Source organism: Triturus cristatus, chromosome 7, assembly GCF_964204655.1.
Source record: "Triturus cristatus chromosome 7, aTriCri1.1, whole genome shotgun sequence".
Taxonomy (NCBI): Eukaryota; Metazoa; Chordata; class Amphibia; order Caudata; family Salamandridae; genus Triturus; species Triturus cristatus.
Window position 1 is genome coordinate 490,367,920 of NC_140590.1, and position 14,591 is coordinate 490,382,510.

Genomic DNA, 14,591 nt, shown 5'->3' on the forward strand with positions numbered 1-14,591 from the left:
GCAGTCTTTTGTGTAAAGGAAATAAAGACCGATTAAAAAAAAAACGTGACTATGATGGATGCGTCAAGATATAGAGGTAATAGGAGAGGGGGATGTTGGTTACCTTTAGAAAATTCATACAACTTGGATCATCACTCTCATTATGATTATTTGCCATTAAAAACTGTGGTTACCTCTCAACAAATGTGTAAGGATGTTCAATAAATACCTGTCTAAATTCTCCTGTTCTGCCTCATAGGTACAGATGAGGCGGGGTGTTGTGGCAACCTGCATGATTGGATTCATATAAATGAACATTTTTTTAAGTAAGGAAATTCCAGCAATGAGACAATTAAATTCATGGTTCTAATGTAAATTGGAAATACCCAGTGCTATGTTATTTTGTGAGATTGCTCATTAAGTTTCTGAACCAATTCATTTGATTCAGTCATTTGAGTCTTCTGCCTAGGGAGGGCTACACACACGTGGTGTTCTGTGTAGTTAGCTTGCATGTGAGGCTACAGAGTTAGTGTTGTAAATGTGCGGAATGAGCGTTTGGCTCTGTTACGGAAAATACCAGTCTTGTACAATCAGGATGTGTATGAGGCGCGTTTATATGAGATACTGCGCCCAATGGTAATTTCACAGACGTAATTTCCTGTGTAGTTGTGCTAGCGTATTTGGCCGCAAAATAAAAATGTTATTAATACAGAAAAGAGCAGTGCTCCAGGTTTTCCTTATCCGTCCTGGCGAAGCAGACCCCCCCACCTCCCATCCCCCTCCTCCTGTGCAGAGGAAGAGAAACAGGGGGATGTTGAGTATCAGGGACAGCCCGCACACCAACTCAGCCCAAACATAATTTCATCCAACGACTCAGTGTGAGGAATTCAAACCGGAAAAGCCTCCATCCACTTCTTTCACGAAGCCCCAAACAAAACCCACTCCAAGGGTAAGGAGTATCAATGCACAACAACATAAAGCCAAACTGATGCACGCCGAAGTGGAGCACCGCCTCTCCGGGGGACAGCCATCCAGCCCACATAAGACTTTGCTACCTTTAGTACGACCTCAGGCTTCAGACTCCGTCAGCACTGAGGGAAGGCATCAGACCAAAAGAGGAACAAACCGAGGCCCCCATCCCTACTAGCCCTCTGGCTCCAACAAACCAAACCAGCTGTCGATAGTGAAAGACTCGTTGGTGCAGACACCCCTGTCAGACTCGAAGGTCTCGATCCTGAAACTAGCGCCATAGCCCGCTTCCAAGACGCAGTCTGTGCTAAAAGTAGAGTTGGCCTGACATCATACTGCTACTGGTTATGAGGAATCTCAAAGGTCGATCCTCGAGAGACTACAGGAAGCAGTGGAGGAACACTTTCGAGAAGGAGCACACCCCAGACACCAGTCAAATGCTTCACCACCCCCAAACCTTTTAGTAATGCAACCATTAGCCCTCCTTCTCATGCACCTGCTTTACCACACCTTCCTGGAAACTGGTTCCAACATCACTTTCCTCAAACTCCCCATCAGGGACTCAACATTCTTGCTGTGACACACACAGTCCCAGTCCTTACACCCTTACTGACGACTACGAGGCACCCTTTCATCCTCAGCCAACGGACGACCATTGGGAGGATTATAATGTAGATCCTTCAGTAGGGGATGCTGACTTCGAGCCTGTTCCACTGGGGCCTCTGTCCTGGGATAACTGTCACCTACTACAGGTTCATGTAAAGGGCTGCACTGTACCATAAGATTTAAGGTGGATATGCCTTATAGGATATTCCTGAGGAGAAATACTACCTTGTGGAAACATTATCAAAGTCCGAGTGCCCATACAGTTCCTCGCAATGCTCAAGTCTGTTCCAGACATCTTTAAAGAACCCATCAGAGCCTTAGTGATAACCACTAGGGTTCAAAAAAGAAGATAAATGTTCTCCCTTAGATCCCATCTACATTGGGGGGTCATGTCTCTCCAAACTCCTTGGTAGTGCACACCACTCATAATCAGATTCCTGTGCAAGAGAAGGGATATTTTCCTCTACCGGAGAAGGAGTGCAAAGGATAGATGAATCTGGGCTAAGGGTTGTAGTGGGAGGCACCACCCCCTGGCAGATAGCCAGCTCATTGGGTCTCCTCTCCAGATATGACAGGGCCCAATGGGAGGAGATGGAGGGTCTCCTACAGCATCTACCAGAACAGTTTTTAAATAGGGAGGAGGAAACTGTCTCCGAAGGGAAGATAATTTTTAATGCCACCATTTGGTGCGCCTTGGATGCCCCAGACACAGCAGCAAGAAAACACCTCAGTTATCTTGTGTGTAGACACTCCTGGCTCCATATCTCTAGTTTCAAGCTAGAAGTACAGCAGAACCTTGTACGCCTACCTTTTGATGGGGAGACCCTCTTTGGTCAACAAGTGGACCAGAGATTAGAGAAAGTAAGAAAGGATGCCAACCTCGCTAAAAGTTTGGTTGCTCTCCAGATGCCATCCTCAAGAGGATCTTTTCGGAGGCAGCAATACAGAGGTGCAGCGAATACCATTTTCCCAAAACAACTCCAGTCATACGAACGCCAGCAGCAGTCATACCACTAGCAAGCAGGTAGGAGATACTCAATGTCCCAGTTCTGAAATTGCGCATACACTTCTTTTGCAATATTGAATGAGCACCAAGTTAATATGGTAATTTTGTTCCTATTTTGGTAAGTTGGTGAGATGAACTTTTTAGAATCTTTATTGCTAGCCTTAATATGTTCCAAAACAGTTGCTTGTAAAAGCTTCAAAATGTTGCCCCTATTTATCACATCAAAATGTTTCATTGAGCTATGAAGAAGAGGTCAATTTATCGCAGCAGAGGCTCACTTATCACTTCTGCCTGATCAAATGTTAATGGCTGAAACACAACACTGTGTGAGGCATCTACAGATTAACTATACATGTCCTGTTAATTTCAAGTGTATCACTACCATGTGCATGATGCCACTAACCAGTGCAATTGTATTTTATTTTATGATTCTTTTATTTATTTAGTTGAGTTTAGGTGATAGGTGCTGGGGCCATCAAGGAGCTAGGGGCCAAGTATTCTTGACTCTGGTCGGTAGGGACACTCCTAAACAGTCCCTTTTTCGGGTACGGCTCCTTAAAGGCAGCTGGCCCCTGAAGGGTCCTCCTGCAAGAGCACAGCAAGCATTGGCATAGCCAATAGGTCTCGCCTTTGGGACCTTATAAGTGTTTAACCATGCAACAGTTGATGTTGTTGCACCAAGGATTTTGTGCTGGATAACCAAACACTTATAAGGTCCCAAAGGCGAGACCTATTGGCTATGCCAATGCTTGTTTGTTTTGGTGCCGATGTTTTCGGCATCGAGGTGCTTGAATCTGAAGATGATATCGGTTTCGGTAACGGAGGGATTGTTACCAAAACATGCTTCGGTTTCGGTGCCCAAATGGTGCTGACTCGGTCCCTAGCCAGAAGGCTTTAATGTGTGTTTCAGTGCCGGGCCCGAAGGCGGGGCCATTGGAAACTTGTTCTCAGTGCCGACCTAGGCCTGAAAGGCAGAATCGGGACCGGAGCCTTTTTATTGGGCAGAGGTAGAGTCTGGGGCAAGGGAGTGTTGGTACTCACGGTACGCTGACCCTGCGGAATGGCTTCGTCCATGTCTGACTCGGCATCACAAAGGTAAAAGTGCTCGTCCTCTTCCTCGGCTCCTTGCGCGTTGTCGGCTTCTTGTTCGGAATCTTCTCCGAAGAGGTCCGGAAAGGAGCCGCTGTGTTGATGTTTCATTTCGTGACATCGAGCCTGAAGGTCACGGAGCGTCTAATTGGATCGGAAGGACTTGCACGCGTTGCAGTTTTCTTCGTCATGCTCCGGGGAGAGGCACTTATTGCACACTTCGTGCAAGTCGGTGCGCAGGTACTTGGCGTGGCACTGAGGACAGAATTTAAATTGAGTCCTTTCCATCAACTGAGAGCTTGCCCGACACGGCTAGGCCAAACGGCCTTCCACAAAGTTTCCAATCTAAAGAGTTTTCGCGTGCAATATGATACACGGAGAATGGGAAACGCAATCGAATAACAATACCTTCGAGGGCAAGTGGATTGCGAACCGAGGGGAACCCGAGATACGGTGTCGAACCGGAGCGCAGCAGTACACGTCCGAACCCGATGGTGGAAAAAAACAATCTAACAATGGAGCCAATGCCCATGCGCACTATCACCGAAAGGAGGAGTCACCTACCTCGTGACTGGAAAGACTTCTTCGAAGAAAAACAAAGTGCAAACATCCGGACCCAACACTAGATGACAGGAGTATGCAAAGCATGTGAATCCACAGCTCTACATGCCAAGAACAGATGCTTACTAGATAAGTAAAATTTTCCTTTCTCCTTCATAGTGGAAGCCTTATTTGAAGGCTCTATTTTTCCACAAATGTAATCAAAGCGTAGGACACCCTTTTCTCTTGTAATTACTTTATTGTAGGATCCTCTGGGTGTCCATCCTTTTCCCCCTGTACCTGTGTTATTTGCAAGTCTTTCTGCTTTTCATCAGGGTTGGATAGTCCCAAGTTAGTTGATTTCTTAGATTATTTTCCCCCCACTGTTAAAGATTGGAAACCATTTCGGCCTTTAACCAGCTGGTTTCTTTTAGACGGAAAGGAGCCTTTTTTCATTATGGGCCTTTTGGCATCTTTTCCATTCATGTTTAGTCATTGGCTTGCATAAATTCTCATGGCTCTGGGTTGGATTTGGGTTTGATAATGATTCCATCACCATGTTCGTCCCCCTCACCAAGCTCCCTAGAGAGTCCCTCCCCCGGACCTCATTGTTGACCATTTGATGGTAAGTCAATCCTCTGTAATGTTAAACGTGCGCTCTAGAAATTCGTGTGCATGGTCACAATCTTCAGATTCTTTTAGCTGCCATTCTTGGGTCTGGAAGCAAGATGGAAGAGCTCTAAAGGAAACCAAAGAAAACCACGACAAACAGTCGACGAGACACTGAAAAATTACACCAGGAGTCAACCGACTAACACCGAGACAACCTAGGTGATGAAGCAGAATGGGGGACAGGGGGATCCTTCTGTCATTCTGGACTCGGGTCCCGTTTGGGCTTGAACACGTGGCAAGGGAATGCACAGAAGTGAGACAGCTAGGGTAGATGGAGAATAACCCCTTTAAACTGTGCTACTGTCAACTTAAGTTTCCACAGAAAGATCTACAATCTGTGCCTCCCAAAGGACCACAGCGACGAAGACTGCTGGCATTCCGGTAGCATGTATCAGTAAGTATGAGAGACGCAGCAACCCAGCGGAGGATTGCCAACTCTAATGCCATTGTTTCCTTTGGCAGATTGCACATGTCCTCTTTCAAGGCTGAGGTTTAGGCTTCATGTTACAACATGCCCTCTTTGGCTGAGCAGTGTACGAAGCACTGCAGCAGATTAAGGAGGACAATGAGACAACAAAGGCAATTGGCATACTGCAATTCCTGGAATCCTTCAAAAGAGGACGTACTCGTACCAGAATGCCACCAGGTAAAGGAGACTTTCAACACATGACACCCCTGCAAACAACAAGGGTTTGCCCAACAAGCAACAACCCAAACAGCACCCCAGCAGTGGCAGTACCCAGCACAATAGCCCTTTCGCAGGGAGGCAAGGAGAAGGGGCCGAACCACAAGAAGAGGGGATGGGGGCCAAGCAAACAAGTGATTTTCTTGGACTGCACCCCCAACACCTTGTGGGGAAGAATAAAGGGATTTTTCAGGGGGAGGGCAAGGGGGTCAATCTCCTCAGACAAATTAATGTAAATATGATAAAACATGGCTACTGAATGGTACTCATCAAAAGTCTACTTCGTGCATCACCAGGGAAAGAGACCAATGGGAAGGGATGAACTCCTACAACTACACGTTGGAGAGCACCTCAAAAAACGAGCAATAAAGAGTACCATAAGGGGAAACTGGAGAAGGCATCTGCTTGCTGTGCTTCCTAGTGCTAAAACAAGATCTAAGACTAAGACCAATCCTAGACCTCCGATATCTAAACAAGTTCATACAAACCAGTGCTTCAAAATGACAATGCTGCAGGAGGTCATCTCACTCCTCAACAAATGAGACTACATGGCCACAGTTCGCTCTCAGTTCAAGGTGGTATTTGTTGGCCTAAAATCACCACCAAGGGTTTCCATAAAATGCCTGAAGTAGAAGCCAAACTCCTCTGAAGAAAAGTTATACGTGTCTACCCATACCTGGAATACTGGCTAGTAGACGCAAGCTTGAAGTGCAAGTGCCAACAAGACTTACAGATGGTGATCCACACACTGAATGGCCTAGGTTTCTCTATAAACCTGGAAAAGTTGTCCCCGCATCTAGAACAGCAGCAGGTGTTCCTGGGAGTGACCCTAAACTCAAGGACAGCAAAGGCTCAAACAGTACCTGAGTGTGAAGGCACAAACAGATCAAACTCATTAGTACCATACCACAAGAGCGTACCTCTGACAGTGAGGACAGTAATGAAAATAATGGCTATGATGGCAGCATAAACCCTGCTTATACCGAGAGTCAAGCTGAATATGCAGCCAATCCTAGAGTGGCTCAGCAACAGATGGTCACAAGCCACAGAGAAGTTGGGCGGGTCCAGCGGTTGCCACAGCAAAAATGCAGAAGGAGATAAGCTGGTGGAACACACAACATGTGATAATGGGAAGACCCTTCATGATACAAGCTCCTACAGTGACCAACATCACCGATGCATTACACATAGAAGAATCTGGAGCCCAAAGGAGACCGTAAAACGCATACACCTGCTGGACGTCAAGACAGTGTTCCTAACATTGAAGACCTTCCCGGCACATAAAACTGACTAAGGTCATATGGAAATGGGCAATTAAAAGGGGCAAAATTCTGGTTGTGGTTCATCTTCCAGCTGCACAAAACATCAAAGCCGAATACTAAGCAGGCAAGCAAATGCATCCCACGAATGGGAGCTAAAACAAGAAATTCTGGAGAATGCCTTCAAGAGGTGGGGCACTCCAAGTATAAACCTGTTTGGTAGTCATGAAAACACAAAATGCCAAGACTTCACATCCAGGTAACCCTACCTACATATACATAAAGGTACGGGTTGGTACGAAAAATGAACTCACAGTATTGACCTAAGATGGTGTCAGTTTTACATTTACATTGCCATACAACTACTGGCATTCTTTCAGAGCCCAAAAGCACAGGTCAGAAAAACACTCCACACTTTGGTAATGTGATGGGCACGCATGTGCTGTCTCCAGGAGAAGAAATCCCTAGGAAACGCAACTCAGCTCTGTGTCTTGTTTGCAAGAGCAAGTAAAGGCGCACTCGAGTAACCACGGGAACCATCGTATGATGGATCTTACAAAAAGTCCACACCTTGTATGTAAAAGCCAGGAAATTACCACCAACAAGGCCCATGGCACACTCATCAAGGAAAAAGGGAGACGTGACCTGCCAAACGTTCTTATCAAGGACATCTGTATGGGAGCAACATGGTCCACCATATACGCCCTCACAAAGCATACTGTGTGGACATTCAGATACACAAAGAAGCACAAGTTAGACATAGTACTGCAACGACTGTTTGGAAACTCAGGAGGTAGATATCACTACAAAATAAATTCACATCATGTTAATCCAGAAAAGAATTCATGCTGCAAAACGGAATGGTTATTTACCAGTGGGAGAAGTTTTGCAACTTGAATAGTTTATGGGTACACATGCGACCCGCCTCCCAGAAATGGCAAGGGACACACAGGTGAGTTCAATGACAAATCAGGAAAAGGGGAAAGTTCCAATGCCCATATGCAGAAAAACAAAAAAAAATAAAGATGGTGACCATGCACAGGAACTTCCAAGGTGCAGGGCTTGATTTATGACATCACAGATATGAGTGACTTATAACCAAATGGTGTCTGACAATAACACCCATGGGAAAAAACTAAGAAGAACAGACACGATTCTGCACCCAACCACTAGACGGCAAAATAATGAACAGCGTGTGAATCCAAAAACCTCCTCAAGTTGTAAAACTACTACTACTGGTAAGAAACCATTTCATCACGACCCTACTCGATGTCTATTTCTCCACATAAGAGGCTCCCCAACAGGCCAGAACTCTTTTCTCTCGAACAAGGTAAACTCAGACATCCAGGTCCCAGAAATCTCAATCTAGCAATCTGGCACCTGAAGTCCCAGAATTTGGTTACTTAAGCCTTCCACAAAAAAGTATGGATGTTGTAAATGAAGCAAGCAGGATTACTATGTAGCAAGGTGGAAAAGAGTTAGCAACTATTGTAACTTCAAGGGTTTAGACCTTCTTAAATACACGGCCCAACACATTGTTGGTTATTTGCTTCACCTACAAAAATCAGAGTTAGCATACAATTCCATAAGTTTACATCTCGCAGCCATTGCTGCACACAAGCAAAATAGAGCACACTTTGCTCTTTGCAAAATTCCTGCCATTGATGTTTTATTTAAGGCCTTAAAAGAGTGATTTCACCTAGAGTGCCACCAGCATTTTTATGAAGCGTTAACATAGTGCTTACTAGACTCTTGGGTTCCCCCATTCGAGCTGTTCTTGTCCTTTACAGTAAAAACAATTTCGTGTTTTTACTGCAGGAACATGTAAAAGTAAATGTTCCACTTTTTAACGTACAGCACCCTGCCTTGGGGCTCGTTAGGCCTACCTTAGGGGTGGCTTACATATTTTAAAAAGGGAGTTTTGGCTTTGACGTAACCTTACATGGCAAATCTAGTTAGCAGTTTAAACCTGTCTTTCCAGTCTGCAGTAGCAGGCTGGGAGCCATGTTTTATCTTGCCCCACTCAGGGTCACACAGCCAATGATGCAGTCCCTGGGGGAAAACTCCAACTTACAGGCCCTAGGTACACCTTGTACCATATACTAGGGACTTGCAAGTAAGTTAGGCTGTGACAATTGGGGGACAAGCCAATCAAACATGCACCATTTTAAGGATCAGAGCATGCACTGAGTCCTGTTGAGCAGGGCTTAGGGCATTTGAGAGTCATTACACCGATACCTAGTAGTCAAAATGGGGGCACAGAGAGGAGTAAGCCTGCTAAAAGTGTGTTTCCTTACAATTACGGTGTGGATATTCTCGCCTGTCAACAGCCTATAGTTGGCCAAACCGTATTAAGAACTCTGTTTTAGATGTCTATATCTCCCACTTACTAGCCACTGATTAGGTAGTATTGCCTTAGTGTATATGCAGAGCATATGCATCTACTGCTGCACATGCTTAGAACGGAATGTTGCTCTGTAAGCATCTGTTAATAGCTTGTAGTGATGTAGTCCCACATCCTCCCCTGCGTCAGTGTCTTGTATGCACATCTGTGTAACATTAAGTTTATACTTTATTTTTTAACCTCCATTTGCATGATCACCTCTTTGCTACTCTCCGCTATATTTACACTCACCTGCTGTGTGGAAAACAATCTTAACAGTGGAGTCATTGCCAGTGTATATGCCCTACTACGGGAGGAGTCGTAGCATACCTTGTGATTCAAAATTACTACTTTAAAGAAAAATAACTTGCAACGTCCAAGCCCAACACTAGATGACGTGTATACAGAGCACGTGTCTCTACAGCACTACACAATTGCAGGGTAAGTAACCTTTTATGGTGATTATTGGCTAGTTTGTATTAGTAAATGGAAAAGTCAGAAATCATTGCCTCTAGGCATGTTCGTTGGTTACAATTGTGTTATGCTTTATCACATTAGTGGAGATGTTATAATGTAAGTCAGTTGAAGGAAAATACCCATTATGGATAAGCAGGAATAAAAATAAGTACTGTTTCTTTTTTCTCTTTAGTCATCAGATAGGCCTTCCCAAAAATCCCTCTTCTGTTTGAATGTTTTCGAGGTCTTTCTATGATACGAGTTTCAGTTGATTGCTAATCATGATTTTTTTAGTGCTCCTAAGTTGCTCTTCTTAACTCTGATTTCTTCTGATTCTTAGGTACGAAATCTTAACGCCAAATGCTATTCCCAAAGGCTTCATGGATGGCAAGCAGGCATGTGAACGAATGGTAAGTTCCAGCCAGTTACATATGTCACATTTTGCCACCTTCAATGAATGTACTATTACTGTTTCCTAATAGGCACTTTCCTTCAAACGTCAATGGCACCTAGTGACCTGGCGTTGTGAACTAAAGAGTTCCACATCCAGCGTAGAACCATGGAAGGGTTCACATAAAACTCTATTGGAATGGGTATCCATTGCTAATAAAAGTCCCAATAGATTGCCATACCAGTGCGGGGCTCCCATTGTGGTCCTCTAATTATAATGCAAATACTTATGTACAAGTAACTCAAAAAGATTATTCATTTAGTTGCAGTGCTATCACTAGTTTTAATGCACAAATGGAGTAACTTAGAATATGATTGAGTTTGGGAATTCTCAAAGGTTTACAAAGGTGCTTCCAAAACGAGGTGAATCACTACTTAATAGGTCTTAAATGCTAGAGAGTGATCACAGATAACTGATTTGAGCATCCTAAAATTGATTTTCCTTCTACAGATTCGAGCTTTAGAATTGGATCCCAACTTGTTCAGGATCGGACAAAGTAAAATATTTTTTAGAGCTGGAGTGTTGGCACATTTGGAAGAAGAACGGGATCTGAAGATTACTGATGTCATCATCCTTTTCCAGGCAGTATGCAGAGGATATTTGGCCCGAAAGTAAGTGAAAACTACAAATATAGAGGCAGGCAAACAAGTGATGTTTCTTTGACGTTTGCATGTCTTTTCACAATCAATGATACATCTGTTTTTAAGCAACATATCACATCACATGTGTACCATGAATGTGAGTTTAAGGCACAAGACCCCTAGGCAAGTTCTACATTTCAGTAAATAAACTTTGCAATGTATGACTTTATTGCCTCTGATTTTGAAAAAATTGTATTGGATTTCTGCCATGTCTCTGGTGATGTTTATTTGTAACCCAGATTAGTATTGCCATAAAGGTGTTTTTATGGACGGTGACTGGCAGAATGTTCCTTTTGTTTGTTTGTGGTCACTTAATCAAATAAACTAAGAGGTGAAGTTACAGGCCCTACCTCGCCCTTCAGAGTATTTGTACAATGTCCTCCCACCTTAAGTGACTTAGTGAAGCTTATATTCCATTCTCAATCAAAAGTAGGGGTTCCTCTACCCAGCTGTGGGCATTTAATAAGTCAGCAGGAGTACTTACTGCTATAAATGATCATATACAGGTCCATTATGTTCATTGATGTTTTTAAATAACTTTTCCATGTTAGAGTTGGGGTCTTTCATTCTTATTTCATCTTACTTGGGAAGCTGCTTGTTATAGTTTACATTTTAGTAGGTTTCTAGCTCTCATTTTCTCCCAGCATACTAGTTCCAGTAAGCTTGTCTGAGGCTCTCCTGATTTCCCAAACACACCACTTTGGAGTTTGTGTTGCAGGTTGATTCCTCAGTCCTAGCACAGGAACAATTTTCTACTCGGTTTATAATACTGCTATCTAGTTCCCGGTCTTCTGCAGGCTCAAACTTTGTAGCTTGCTGGCAGCTCATTGTCTTTGCTAAATAACCTGCTTATCCATATTAAAATACTACTTTGGTTGTAGTATTGCAAGTTTCAATGCCTTCCAATTCAGGACATCACTGCTTTTGTTTTTATGAGTGCCTGAATTTGACTTTCAAGCATCTCCTAATTTCATCTTACAGTAACCACATTAAATTGAAGGAACATTTTATGAGTCTCTTAATTTATTCCAGGTTCCTCTGTGTAGGAAGCTGGATTTCTGTTCCTGCAACCCCTCCACTTTTTGCTAGATTTCTGATGCACTTTGACTTGATGTGCCCTGGGTCCCTGCCAATCAGATTCTCAGGGCCTGTGTTCTTTCCCAAAATTGTATCTTTGTACCCCCAATAGGCACCTCTCTGACCACATGTAAGTGCCTCGTAAAAGGTACATTAGGTACCAAGGGCACTGTGACCAGGGAAGGTCCATCCTTAGAGGTCCTATACCTTAACACACACACAGTGCCATTACAGGCTGCATGTTTTGGTGCAGAGAAAAATGATGAGTCACCATGGTACACAGGAATGTGTGCCATGTCTACAACCCACTGCCTTTGGTATAGGCAAGACACCCCTCTAGCTGGGTGCACTATACCACTGGTGAGGGTACAGCTGCATGAGCTCTGTACCCCTACAGTGTCTAAGTCCATTCTTAGACATTGTAAGTGCAATAAAGCCATAAGGAGTATATGGTCTGGGAGTTTGTCATTACGAACTCCACAGCACCATAATGGCTTTATTGAATCCTGGGTTTGGTAGCAAATTTCTTAGCATAATAAACCCACACTGATGCCAGTGTGGGATGTATTATACAATGAGTCAGAGGGCATCTTAGAGATGCACCTTGAAAAACGACCTGCCTCTGGTGGGTTCCCTGACTTGTACCCACCAGCCTGCCACCACGTCATATGTTTCTGGACCCCTGGCGTGGAAGCCTTTGCTCCCTGAGCCCAGAAACAAAGCCTTTCCTGAGCAGGCCAGGAAGAGCCATCTGTGGCAGGGGAGCTTCAAAGGCCTTGCCGCCTCTGTAACATGACCCCCAGCCTCTCCTGCTATCAGGAGCAGGCTCCCTTCCTGTCTCCCCTCCTTTTCGGCAGGAAGACAGGTAGGAAAAATTAACATAGCCCAGAACGTGTGCCCACCTCTGCCAACCCCACCCCTCAGCTGGGGGAGGCGAGGTGAAGCCCACTCTTCAGTGCCCGCCATCCTGCAGATGGCAGGCACTCTTCAATCAGGATTAAGGATTGTGCCCACTTTCCCACGTGGGGTGAACACACCAAGGGTGTAGTCACCCTAAGGTCAGTAGCCCATTGGCAACAGACCTCGAGACCTCTAAATACAGTAATCTGATAGACACATCTAGACGCAGATTCCTTAACTTAGAATATACCCAGGCGTCAGACTGGATCCGGAAAACGTTTTGCAGCAGCACCTCTGCGTGCCGGGGGACGGCGCCACACGGCCCCGCCCTTGACGTCCACGGACATGACGTCAGTCAGGTCATATAAGTCCCTCCCGGCACGCTGACGTCAGTTTCCTTCTTTTTCACGTACAATGCGGATCTGGAGTAAACGGTTCCTCTGGCCTGTTTTCAGGCCCTTTTTTGACACTTCGCGTCTGGAACAGTATGCGATGCCTTCGGGCTTTAAAACGTGTACCTCTTGTTCGCGGCAAATGTCCGCGACGGACCCACACCTTATCTGTATGTGGTGCCTGGGCGAACACCACGACTTGATGGACTGCGACGCCTGCCAACACCTCAAGCCGAAGTCCCGGCGGGAGCGCAGGATGAAGCTGTTTTCGGCTCGTCTGTCCCGGTCGGAGTCATCTCGGCTGCCGGCCTCCTCATCGGCGGCAGGTCCCTCTGGCAGCGGGTTCCATTTGTGGCATCGGTCGCCCTCTGGTTCCCAGGTGCGTTGTTCGCCTCGCTCGGGTAAGTTACGGCGCATGTCGCCGAGGTCCTCGACCTCACTTACTTATGTTGTCGGGGGCACCAGTTCCCGGAATTCTCCGGACGTGTGCCCCCGGGAGTCACCCCTTCTTTATCCACCTTATCCTGGGGTGGGGCGACTCGGACCCAGATGGAGGCCTATGCTGCGGCCCTGCAGGCCTCCCTTGGGTCCCCTCCTCTCCCTGGGGCCTCCTCGGAGCCTCCGCTACGTGCGGGGTCTCCGGTGGACGCGCCAGTGGGTTCGCCGACTGTGCCCCTTACCTCTAGGGATGATGGAGATATGGCGTCGTCAGGGCGTGGCCCAGTTGGGTTCCCCTGTTCGACCCAAAGCACCCCTGCCGCGCCGCATAGTCCAGTGGGGCTCCCTGTGGCGCCGCTGGTGGTTGCTGGTGCTCGGAGATTGGCTCCGAGCCCTCATCTGCATTTCGGACAGGCGGCTGCCTTTTCAGGGGCCGAGCTGGCGCTGGTTCGGCACCGAGGCCTTGTCTCCCCGTCTCCGGCTCCATCCCTTCAGGGTCGGCGCCTGTTGTGGTAGAGGCGGGGTCGGCGCCCGGTCCGGTGCCGCAGGCTCGCCTCCCCAGCACCCCGCCCTGTACCCCTACAGTACCCAGGTCCATTCCTGGGCACTGTAAGTGAAGTGCTGCCATTAAGAGTATATGGTGCTGGGAGGTCGACATCACAAACTCTACAGCACCATGATGGCTACACTGAAGACTGAGAAGTTTGGTATCAAACTTCTCAGCACATTAAACCCACACTGACGCCAGTGTGGGATTTAATGTAAAATGCACGACAGAGGGCATCTTAGAGATGCCACCTGAAACTAACCAACAACCAACGTCCTGACTGAGAGGCTGCCTAGGCTGCCACCCAGCAGACATGTTGCTGGACCACTGGGTAGAGAGCCATCTGCACTCGTGGGTCTGCAACAATGCACATCCTGGGCGAGGTGCTAGGTCTCCTCCCCCAGGATGGGCAGGGTAAGCTTCAAAGGCATGCCACCTTTGTGAGCTTCTCCAGGCCACTTGCTGTACTCAGCAACTGGCCCCCACTGGTTCTGACCCCCA

The 14,591-nt window shown here is 46.2% G+C and overlaps 1 protein-coding gene across 4 annotated transcripts in view; it reads left to right on the top strand.

Annotated features, from left to right (window-relative positions):
• Nucleotides 1-14,591, top strand: part of MYH10 (myosin heavy chain 10) — a 1,171,079-nt gene that overhangs the window by 657,919 nt on the left and 498,569 nt on the right. For all 4 annotated transcript variants that reach the window (XM_085616842.1, XM_085616841.1, XM_085616843.1 and 1 more), the window contains 2 exons: nt 9,985-10,054; nt 10,546-10,706. In XM_085616842.1, coding sequence (XP_085472968.1) covers nt 9,985-10,054; nt 10,546-10,706 — 231 coding nt within the window. The remainder of the gene's footprint in view (nt 1-9,984; nt 10,055-10,545; nt 10,707-14,591) is intronic.